Source organism: Mercenaria mercenaria, chromosome 2 (genome assembly GCF_021730395.1).
Source record: "Mercenaria mercenaria strain notata chromosome 2, MADL_Memer_1, whole genome shotgun sequence".
Classification (NCBI taxonomy): Eukaryota; Metazoa; Mollusca; class Bivalvia; order Venerida; family Veneridae; genus Mercenaria; species Mercenaria mercenaria.
Window position 1 is genome coordinate 86,984,442 of NC_069362.1, and position 12,467 is coordinate 86,996,908.

A 12,467-nucleotide genomic window follows, 5' to 3' on the forward strand; every position below is an offset into this window, starting at 1 on the left:
GTTGAGCTTTTTGTGCTCAGGTGAGCTAAAAAAAATCCTATATAGGTCTATGTAAAACTTTGGACCTCAGAGCAGGGCCTCTTTTCCTCCTAAGGGCATAATTTGAGTAATGTCACATGCCAAATATCAAAGCTCTAAGCCATGTGGTTTTGGACAAGAAGATTTTTAAAGATTTCCTTTCGGCTGCCATGGCAACCAGAGTTCTGTATGGAATTCAGTTCTTTGAACAATTTTTAAAGAAGACCATTTCTGTGAAGTTTCATCAAAATTGACCTAGTGGATTAGGAGATGTTGTTCAAAGGAAAGTGTGGATGGCCGGACGCCGGACGGTGAGCGATCACAAAAGCTCACCCTGAGCACTTTGTGCTCAGGTGAGCTAATGAAAGTGAAAGGATCAAAATATATAAGGGTGCTTCAGAAGGTGTATTCAATGGTTCATGGGAGAAGTTGTTTTTTTTCTCTATTTTCAGCTCTGATGGCCCCTAAAAGTGGCAAGACAAACCTTGACCATCTGACCATGCTTCTAACTAGGTTTAGTGAAAATACTTTCAGCAGTTCATTAAACTAGCAACATAGTTTCTGACCTTAAGAGTTCTGTATGGAACTCAGTTCTTTGAACAATTTTTAAAGAAGACCATCTCTGTGGAAGTTTCATCAAAATTGGCCAAGTGGTTTAGAAGATGTTGTTCAAAGGAAAGTGTGGACGGCCGGACGACGGACGATCACAAAAGCTCACCCTGAGCACTTTGTGCTAATGAAAGTGAAAGGACCAAATATATAAGGGTGCTTCAGACTGAGTTTCATGAAGGTATATTCAATGGTTCATGGGAGAAGTTGTTTTTTTTCTCTATTTTCAGCTCTAAAAGTGGCAAGACAAACCTTGACCATCTGACCATGCTTCTAACTAGGTTTAGTGAAAATCCTTTCAGCAGTTCATTAAACTAGTAACATAGTTTCTGACCTTAATACCCCACTTTAGAACTTGACCTAGATTTCATACAAACATTCTGACAAAGTTTTATGATGAAGTAACAAAGGCTTTTATATGATTTTCTCGTGTGCTCCAATTACAAATTTATCCTACATTTAAAACAGACAAACATTCTGACCAAGTCTCAAGAAGATCAGGCAGAAAATGTGACATTTTTAGAGCTAACAATTCTATGATTTGACCCAGTGACCTTGTATTTGACCAAAATAATCCAATTTCAAACCTTACCAAGATTTAGAAGAGACAAAGAGTCTAACAAAGTTTTATGGATTATTCCGACTGTCGCAAAATAAAGCAAATTGAGCAATATTTATAACAAAGTCAAATTTCGTTCATAAGGCACATGCCAGGTAAGAGAAGCTTTTGTAAATTATAATAACTTGTTATAACCTACATGCATGTAGTTGTATTTTATTTGTAGTTCTAAGCTTTTAAATGGCTGTTTAGTCGTGACATTTGCATAGCCACTATCATTTCTAAGTAACGCAGTTGTCAATTTTTCCCAATTTTAAAATATTTGTCTCAGAAATGAGCTACGAAAATTATCTACCTCGGATCTGAAAGATACATGTGTAGGGTGTTGTTGGCATGTGGATATTTGGCCATATCTTTCTTGGTTGAAAAATGACAGAGCATGAAACAAAGGTCGTCGTGAAATGCAACACAGCTGAATCAATCACCTTCAACAATCATTATAATTACAGTAAATGGGTGCTGGATTTACTTAATGTACATGGTGTAATGTACCAATACACCCAGGGCTCCAGATAAGATGTGTATTAGCGCAAATTACACTTTGAAATAATGCATATACGCATGTGCGATCATTTTTAAGCATATAAAAACGTATAAGAAATTACAGAAACTCCTGCAATGACTTTTTACTAGCGTAAACATAATCCGAATCATCTAACGGCTTTATGTAACAAAGCACGGTCAGCATTAATTCTTTCACACAGAACGTACACACGCATTGAATGGTACTTTATAAGTTAAACTATATTATATACCCAATGCATTTGTACATCAAATAGTTGGGGAAAAATATTGATGATACGGTAGTGTATTTTAAACCAGTGTCGATTTAAAATATCAACCTCCGGCAGGGTTTTTCTAGCTGATTTGGGAACATAGCCTATACCCTCATAATTGGGAATTTTGACGTGTATTGGGAAATATTTAGGCCCATAGCATATATTAAGGATGTGTTTAAGCACTTTCTCATACACTTGTTTCACATTGTACAACCTCTTTAACATACTTCCATTACAAAATTGTCCATAATTTGGTCAATGTTTGTGCAATTTTGATGAAATTTTTTTCAGAATGTAGATTGGGAATTTTTGCAGTCATTTTGGGAAAAATACATAGTTTTTGGCATTGGGAATATAGCCGAATAACGGCTATAAAAACGGCCGAAAAAAAACCCTGTCCGGTGTGGAGTAAACAACAAAATTTCTCTTTCTAAGATTGTAAAAAGTGAACAAACACTCTACGCATCTTTAAACCAACAAGAACGATCATTAAAACATATTTAAAGCTATATTGAGTATTCTATTGGATTCAGTAGCAGTGTTTTAAGCCAAAGTAAGCTAAAAGTAAAGGAGAACAAAAAGCAAAAACTTGAATGCTGAAATGTAACTGAACTGCAAACAAATTCATGAGTGTTACACCAAATTAATAGATGTTATAAAACCATTTTCTTTTTTTTTCACATTTACAAATTTTCAGGAGTAAAATTACTCCTAGTAAGTTTCAGATTTTACCATTTTACTCATTCACAAAAATTATGATGAGTTAATACTCATACTAGTCATAGGCCAAAAAAATTATCTGGAGCCCTGTACACCTCAAACACAACAACTCTGACAGTTCACACATGCAGGCATCTCTGGTTTTTGTCACTTTTATCATTAAACAATTTGATAGAATGTCCATATCGCATATATATGTTGTAAGTGCAGACTAATATACCAACCACGCAAATCAGTTACCTTGTACTTTGTAGTTCAACAAACGGAAGTTCGGTTTACAAACTGTTGTGCTAAAAGCAAATTGGTTATGTGTGTTGCCAGGGCTTAAATTTAACTTTTTTGACCACTTGCAAATTTGAGCAAGTAGCATTTTTTCTTGCTTGCTAAATCTGAAAATCTACTTGCAAATTTAGCCTCAGTTAAAGATGTTACAATATCCTTAAAAATCGTGTTAGAATATTAATATTGTTTGCAGGGTTTTCCTTGACACACAAATCGAGGGCTGACCGGGAAACTATTGTATCTGACATTTTGACCAAAAATGGTTTTATTGCATTTTCTTAAGCCTTTTATTGTCATACATCTACTGCAAAAATATTATAAAAACATTCCAATAATTTCTTGTTCTTTTTTTAATAATGTGAAAATATTGTATCTGCAACCATCAACTTCTTAAAAGTTCTTTGACCGGGAAACTATTGTATCTGCCTCCTAAGCACATACAATAGTTTCCCGATAACTTTTCCTGTTACAGTCTCAATTTAAAAAAACATTATTTGTGACATTATGGTCTGTAATTTAAACACCAAACAAGGAGAAAACTTGTTACTGTTGTTCAGGTTTTATGTGAATATTAAAGAACTAAAATAAATAATAGTTTACATTAACATTTTCACATAATGTGATACAGATACAATAGTTTCACGGTAACTGCAAACACACTGGTTATGAAATAAAATGTTGTATGTGCAAAACTTGTATGGGGGTGTCAGGTCTTGATTTACTTAGAACAAGTGAATCCTTCATGCAAACAGTGAAGTCCCTAATCATACATCACATTCTGCTGCGTCTGAGGTTGGTCTTCAGCGTTTGCCAAAGTCCTCATTCGCAGATTGCTAGGCATGAATTGTTTAAACAAAACCTGTCCAGAAATTTTTTTTTTTGTGAGGTGACCCTCTACCAAGATGTTTCTACAAAGATATTTCAAGCTGTTCTTAAAATCACTTCCTTTACATACACTTACGTAGGAAAAGATTTGAAAATATTATCTAGTTTAAAACCAAGAAGCCAAGAGCTTTAATATACATGACTTGGTAAATTGGTATCACTGAGGTGGGCATTTCACGACTCTGTGGATCCTCGTGTTATTTTTATTGTTGGAAAATTGTTACTATTTTTTCAGAAAGAACCCGGCTTGTAAGCTTCAAAGCCAATTTCCCAAAAAAATTAATGCTGAATATTATTACATAATTGAGCCATGTCATGCAAAAAAGTGTCTTCATGACTGAGTAAATTTCTGTCAAGACTTACTGTAGATCCAGGCTTTTCTGTGCTTTTAGGTTGTTGAAATATGATCAGAAAATTGCTTCTTGAAAAAGTTTAATAGGTCTTTTGTTACTTAGCAAACACTGTGGGCCCTGATCAGACTGATCTGGGCCCACTGTTTGCAAAGTCCTGAAGATTACCAAAGGCAGTTGTTAGTGTGACGTGGCTCTATTATAACCATGTTAATTCATACAGTCATGGCTTACACTTTAATGGCTATTGACTTAATTTTGTACATACTTTTATGAAAATATAGAAGACGGAGTTAGCCATGTGTCATTCTGTTATGTGACATAATGGCTTATCTTGTTGCTTTTTCTTGTCCTTTACTTTTGAAAATGGCAGCATGACCAAATTAGGTCAATGATGCATTACCTTAGTTTCCTTTGTGACTCCTCTCGGATTATGCTGTTCTGTCACATGGGAGAGTTGTATGCTTCAGAGAGGTAAGGACATGCCAAAATGCCCAAGTTTTTATTCATTTATTGCACATGCGTGTGGTCATGTGCTTGCTTTCTGGCTTTTCATTTTGCTGTCTGTCATTTTTGAAATTTTAGCCTCAAATATTGATAAAGGAGATTAAGTTATTGTAATAAACTGAAGTTCTGTTAAAAACATCTTGTCGATTTTGTCCTTTTTTATTTGTACTATAACGATTTAAATTTTTGAGTGTATATGAATACCTTTGTCCAAAAAAGAAAAAGAGACAGTGTCATGTAGAAATCTCTGTTTTCAGCAATTTTTTAAAATGATTCTTGATAATATTCTGTCTTTACCAAAGTTTCACTATACTACTGTAGCTGGAACACAGGTGATACAGAGAACAAAATCACATATTAAATTGTTCACATTAAGGTAAATTAGGCCTTAAATTTTTTTTGTTTTCTGTAGCATGCACAAAATAAATTAGGGTAGGTAGGTTGGAAAATGTTTTTTGTTTGTTTAAAATTATTGAGACTTTTCGGAAATTATTTTTATGTCGAGAAATGAATACAAATAAGGAGGTTATGTCTTTAGAGCACCAATAAGTTCCTTCCTAACATCAATGACAATGTTTAAAGCATAAAAAGTGCAGTTCTGCATTTTCTTATTAAAAATTAGAAAAAAAAATTCGCTAAGGCCATAAAAACATTAAAATTTTAGGGTCGGGCCAACAATTCTAGGTAGGTCGGAATACTGTAAACAAACAATGGAAACAAACAATTTTTTTATGCCTTACACAGTCACTTCAAAACAAACATTTTATTTTTTTGCCTTACACAGTCACTTCAAAAGCAACAGAAATCTGTAACCATGCCACTGCACATCAATATTGGCTATAAGTTAAAACACAAAAGTGCTGTACCATTACTGAAATAATGACAGTAGAATTCACGGACTGTCCTGAAAAATTAAATTCTTGTTGAATATTTGGGAGGGGTGAAACCGGTCCAAATTAAACCAAAATAGCTGTGCATCTGCGCAGTCTGGTCAGGATCCATACTGTTTACTTTCAAACCCTATTGCAATTAGAGAAACTTACAACAGTTAGCAAGCAGTAAAGATCCTGACCAGACTGCACAGATGAGCAGGCTGGTCTGGATCCACACTGGTCATAATGCTCTATGTTGGTTTTCTCATGCTGCAGCTCATTTCCCCCTTGTATAGCTTCATTTTAGCATAAATTAATTTCTTGATTTCTTGTATGAAATTTATATCCGGATGTAATGAAATGTGTACAGTCAAGTATTAATGCATACGCTTGCAAAAAAAAAATAATAATAATAATAATAATTTAAGGTAATGGTAAACATATTTTTATTTTATTTGACCATTATTACTGGCTTAAGGTATTGTTCAGTTTAATTCATTTACCAATTTATCAATGGAAATACAAAAATATAAATACAGATAAGTGATAATTCAATGAGATAATAATAAAAAATGAAAAAATAATTCAAGTGCAGATACAATAGTTTCCCGGTCATCAGAAAGAAAATACTGTATCTAACACTATTTTCATTGTATATTTGTAATTTATGTTATTTATAAGTAAAATAATAATTCTATGCTTAAAGCAATATGAATTTTATAAATAATATTTAATGAATAATGCAGATACAATAGTTTCACGGTAATTTTTTAAATTCAATAACGTCATTTTGAACGTGAAACTATTGTATCTGACACTTTTTGCTAAATCTTAAAAATAAATTATTTGAGTACATTTTAAAAGCCAACATATTATTTCTTATTTCAATTGATAATGATTTATTAAGAATGGTAATACTAAGCTGTGTTTTTTAAGAAAATATTCAGTTTTTTCTTTCTCCTGTAAAATTTACAAAAATGCAGATACAATAGTTTCCCGGTCAGCCCTCGAAATGTGTGCGTTTTAGCGCACATTGATTTTTCAAAATGACCCTCAAAATAATTCTGAACGCATCACTGGTGACGCAACTTAACTACCGGCCGAAATTAAGGCAACGCAAATTTTCGTACCCAATATGAAAGTAAATGTACTAATTTGCATGTAGGTACAACGTGGTAAGGTAGGCTGCTGTCTAGATTTAATTCTCTAATAGACCTCTACGTCTCTTTATACGGTAAACCATTCAACAAAAACAGCTCACCGACAAAAGATGATGTGTTATCCGTCTTCTGCATGTGAGGAAAACCCTGTCACTGCCTCGTCCTCAAACGAAACCTAAACGGAATCTGCAAATATTAACTAAAACCACGGCAATTCCAACTATTATTTGTACTCGCAAAAAAATTCAAGTGACATTTTTATCTTCTACTCGCATTTAGTGGGTGCAAAATTTGAGCCCTTGGTGCATGATTTATCACTAAAGATGCATATCAGTTATTTGCGCAAAACACTACATAACCTATCGCACCAACATGGCATGCAAATCAGTCTTAACACCAGATTCTATCTACTGGGACTGCATTTCAGAAAAATAAAAATAAACAGTGCCCCACCTTCCTAAATTCTGATCGGCGATTTGTTTCACTCTCAGAAAGTTTTTGCGTAAATTTTCCTTTTTAAACATGCTTTTCGTTCATTTGAAAATTTCCACTTTCAAATATTCACCAGCATCATCTCAGATTACAAAAATTAGAAAAATTCTTCCGGAATCATAATCGATGAATCCTGACTTGTTCCCCGGAAGTAAAAGATAACTCTTACAAGATCGCCCACAATTAGCTGACGCACAGTAAGAAAATCATGGCAATCCTAGCACTTGTCGACACAGGCATGCAGTATACGGTTCCGGACACAAAGTCAAACTCCATTATCAATATATTGTAGGTAGAGTCTTACTTATACATTAAACAACATGAAATATATCTCATTTTACTATAAATTGATCCCATGAATATAGGTTAACAGAAAATGCATGCCAACTTATGTTGAACTATCTTTCAAACAGGTCTCAAAGGGTTGAAATAAATAATTTTACAAGCGACTGGCTATTGATCATATTTATACTACACATATGGAAAATGTTATTCAGTTCAATGTCTCAGAATTAAGTTTAAGTGACCATTATCCTGTAAGTTTTATACGTAAAGTCAGTAAACACATTAAATTTGTAAAGCATAAAACCATCACTTATAGATCGTTTAGTAAATTTTCCGAAGAAAACTACCTACATGACTTAGCCTTGTCCAGTATAGATGATGCTGAAACTGTAGCAGATCCTAATAAGTGTCTAGATATAATTTACTATAGATTAAATGACGTCTTAAACAAACATGCACCACTCGAACTTAAAAGGGTTAAGCGTCTTAAGCAACCAGAATGGTATACAGATTCTATAAAGGAAACACGTAGAGTGAGAGATAAGTTTCATCAAATGAAAGATTGGGATTCCTACAAAAAATGGCGTAATAAAACTAAATGTTTAATTACAAAAAGTAAAAAGCAGTTCTTTAATAATGTCATTAAGTCTAAGTTGGATTCAAAGCATCTATGGTCTAATCTTAAAACTCTTTCTGGTCAGTCTTCAGCTTCAGTGAAACTCCCTTCAGTTCTCAAAATCAATAATGGAGTCATAGAAGGCGACATGAATATTGCAAATGCGATGAATGTTCACTTTGTAAATATCGCGAATATTATCAATAGGGTTCCTTTTAATGAAGACAATTTCTCTGATCTTAAATCTTTTTGCGATGTGAAATTGAATAATGTGACTTTTAACATTGAACACATAACAGTACATAAAGTTGAAAACCCTATTAACACTTTAAACACAACTAAAGCAACTGGTGTAGATGGTATCAAGAGGCAGGACGTGAAGTGGTTGCACACTTGGTTCAAGCGAGCGAAACGGTTGCAAACTTACAAAATGGCGGATATTTTCTGAAATTATCGCGTGTTCGCTTGATTTTTTATCAGGTAAGTGGGTTACTATGGTATTTTGAACTCTATGGATATGCGCATGCATCAGTTCTATGTCTACATCACACTCGGTTTTGCGTTTCAGCGTCGTAGATTTCGAATTCACAAAGTTACTGAAGTTATAAAATGGTCATGTCCATGTTTTGTTATTTGAATGGCGTCGTTTCTTGCCGTTTTTTACATTCTAATGATCAAACTAGCCTGTTTTGGGGCCCTTAAACGAGACAAAACAACTAATTGTGAAGAATTCTAAAAACGTTTGATTCTGCATCTTTTATGGATAATGCTATACCAAAATAAATCTTGTTCAAGTTCTTTTTGTTGCAAACTTGTACTTCAAGCAATTTCTGTCGCAAACTTATTCTGAAAAAATAGTGTCCAACTCTCGGAGAATGTTTATTGTGCAATTCGTGGTACATTTCTTTCCTGTTTAGGGTCGTACATTTTTATAGCATCAAATGGCCCTTTGATATTTTAATATAACTGTGGATAAAAAACCTTATCATGTTTTCATGAAACCTAGTAGTATAGGATTAGGGTTAGTGTTCATACATAATTTTAACATCTTCCCTGTTTATAGATTCAGCTGTCTAGATTGCAAGCAGAAATAAAATCAAACTTTCGGAGACATTGTCTATAGGTAAATTTTGTCTTCTGGATCTTGTCCATCTATACACACTATACAGACAACGACTTTAACATGCAGTTGTTTTCTTTCAGATCTTTTCAGGTCTAGATGCTATGAACATCAGACGCTATTATGACCCGAGAGCATGAATATGAATCTTCATTAGTTGAACAAAGTACGCTAACACGTATATCGGAAATAGTAGTTAGGTAAGTGTTATTGGTATCAAAGACAATTTATAAAAATTTGTAAGCCTATCCTTATTTTCTATTCCTATTCTGAACCAACAATTTTAGCAACCTAAAGTCGGATCCATTTTTTTGCGTAATATTATAGTACACACAAGCAATGTTGGTTACCAGCCAGTAATGAAAAGTAAATTAATTGCAGTGTTTAACCGAAGGAAAGGAAGCGTACCAAAGTATGGAACATTAAGAAAATTGAATGATATATCAAGAGGTGTTCGACCAATTAAGTCACATTACAGAGCTGACGAGTCCACTAAGACTAAATTTTGAGCAAACTCACAAATTAAAATACAGCGCAACAGTTACGCTGTATACAGTGAAACTATACAAGAAAATGTTCGGCTGCGATTAAATCCGTCTTCTCTGAAAATGAACAAACATAATTATGATGTTTTCTGTTGATTGCAACCACAAATTTAAATGCCAACCCTACCGTTTTCAATTTTGCCTTAATAAAGTTGCAAGTGTCCACGATTACATCATTTTGAATACCGTGCAACTTGGGTTTTGCCTTTTCCGAAGTTGTTTGTGGTACTTCTTCTTTCTGTTTAAAACCATTCAATTTTCCAATCGGAAACTTTAAACGACAAAATTAAGCACGTGATAAAATGATGGGAGCTACATTTTATGTTTCAGCAGATAATACACTGTAACATAGATGAGTTAAACATTTTATATCAGTTTTACTCTCATTGTACATCGTCCATGTGTTTCAGTGCTAGTATCGAATTATGTATTGTTTTGGTACACAGTAGTATGATTTATAAGATATTCAAAGACGACGATTTATGTTTCAGAAACAAAATATGAACTATGCCGCATGTCCGTAAAGGGGTATTTTACAAGTATCTTATCACCAACACTCAATAGCCTTGTTTCGTATTATGATCATGTTATATCGACACAAGATTGCGCAGGTGGATAAACAACTACTATAAATTCTAACGAGCATCATCATCATATCTTAAGACTGGGATATATTTTTGTACATTTAATCTAGAAATAAAACATAACGTATGCATTTATGTTATTGTGTTTAACTGTTATTACATCACTGTTGTATATAAATGTGTTGTGTTTTTTTTTCTATCAAAACTACATGTACTAATATTTTACAAAAACAGTTTTTATGAACAAATCATGTATCCTGGTAGTTTTTGTTTCATGAGACGACAAATGCGTTGAAGCACAGACCGTGAACGGGATTTCTTTTCGCAAAAACCACATTCCAGAGAATTCCCATCGCTGTCTCAGTCTTGCGTTTTTGCCTGAAAAATTGAACAAGGAAGTACAATACTGTAGATTTCAGATCGATTGAAATTAAAACATAAGTTTGCTATATATTAGTTCGATTATAATATTTCTTTTATGTAAAATATCTTTAACAAAACAAATTTTCTGTCAATTATGAATACAGGTCAATAGAGATGGAAACTTAGAATTTGGAATAAGAACTGAGACGAGAACTTGTCAGATTACCCGGTTTGTATTAAGTAATTTCTTGGGCACGATACACACAAGGCTAGTGCACACCATAGCAAAACATCGACCATATTATTTCACTGATCTTCCAAAATCACAAAAAGCTAAAAATAAGTCTCTATTTTGTGCCCAAACGTCGTTATACGTGATTGGAAAGTCTGCGCTATCTGCAGCAACTTTGAGGAAATTTATGATTTGCCTCTTCAATCAATTGCACAATAAACATTATCTGAGAGTCTCACACTATTTTTTTTTCCAAAAGATGTTTGCAGCAGAAATTGCTTGAAGTACAAGTTTGCAACAAAAAACTAGCTTGAACAAGATATATTTGGGTATAGCACTATCCCGAAAACATGCAGAGCCAGACGTTTATAGAATTCTTCACAATTAGTTTTTTTGTCTCGTTTAAGGGTCCCCAAACAGGCTAGTTTGATCATTAGAATGTTAAAAACGGCAGAAAACGACGCAATTCAAATTTCAAAACATGGACATAACCATTTTATAACTTCAATTACTTCGAGAATTCGAAATCTACAACCCTGAAACGCAAAACCGAGTGTGACGTAGACACAGAACCGATGCATGCACATATCCATAGAGTTCAAAGTACCATAGAAACCCACTTACCTGATAAAAAAACAACAAGCAAACACGCGATAATTTCAGAAAATATCCGCCATTTTGTAACCGTTTCGCTCGCTTGAACCAAGTGTGCAACCACTTCACGCCCCCCCCCCCCCCCACTTGTGTTGAACAGAAAGACGCATGGCTACATGTTTGCAACAGATTGGCAGATCTATGTCATAGGTTTGCAACACAAAAATACAAAAGCAAACAAAATTCATAAGCAGGTGCAATAAAAGCAAAAACAAGAAGAACATCCATTGACTGCAAGTGAAAATGAAGAAATTTTACAATGTTATAAGTAGCACACCAGTATCACAATTTATACAATTTATTTATTTTATTTGGGTTTTACGGCGCACCAACACAGTATCATGCACATAGCACAAATGTATAAAGAATCACAAGTAACTGAGTGGAATGTGAATCAAAAGTAGGACAATTTACAGCAAATACAAACACAGAATGGTAGATACAAGCATCACAACATGAAAATATTTGTAACACTACTCAGCTTCAGACTGGTTCGCAAGAATGCACTTGCAGTCTCTGGCATTCCAAGTAGACATACGTCCAATGCGGGCAAATTATTGCTAACCACAAGACATAAGGCTTCTGAATTGGTTGAAGCTGGAACAAGTCCTGGAGTGTTCTGGAAGCACTACCGCAGCGTACTTAAAGGAGTTCTTACCATAAGAGGTTGTCCTAACAGCTGGCACCTGTAATAATTTTGAATACCTAAGATTAAGACCTGTAGGTGTTTAACAACAAGATCATACAAGACGAGTGGTGCAATATTATTAAATAT

At 34.0% G+C, this 12,467-nt stretch overlaps 1 protein-coding gene across 6 annotated transcripts in view; it reads right to left on the reverse strand.

The window, feature by feature from the left end:
• The window catches only part of LOC123562338 (rho GTPase-activating protein 44-like), a 76,499-nt gene extending 69,031 nt beyond the window's left edge, over nucleotides 1-7,468 (reverse strand). For 3 of the 6 annotated variants that reach the window (XM_053537148.1, XM_053537143.1, XM_053537144.1), the window contains exon 1: nucleotides 7,255-7,468. In XM_053537148.1, coding sequence (XP_053393123.1) covers nucleotides 7,255-7,325 — 71 coding nt within the window. In that variant the 5' untranslated portion in view covers nucleotides 7,326-7,468. The remainder of the gene's footprint in view (nucleotides 1-7,254) is intronic. The other 3 variants (XM_053537149.1, XM_053537145.1, XM_053537147.1) reach the window with 1 other exon arrangement.
• Nucleotides 7,469-12,467: the final 4,999 nt, after the last annotated feature.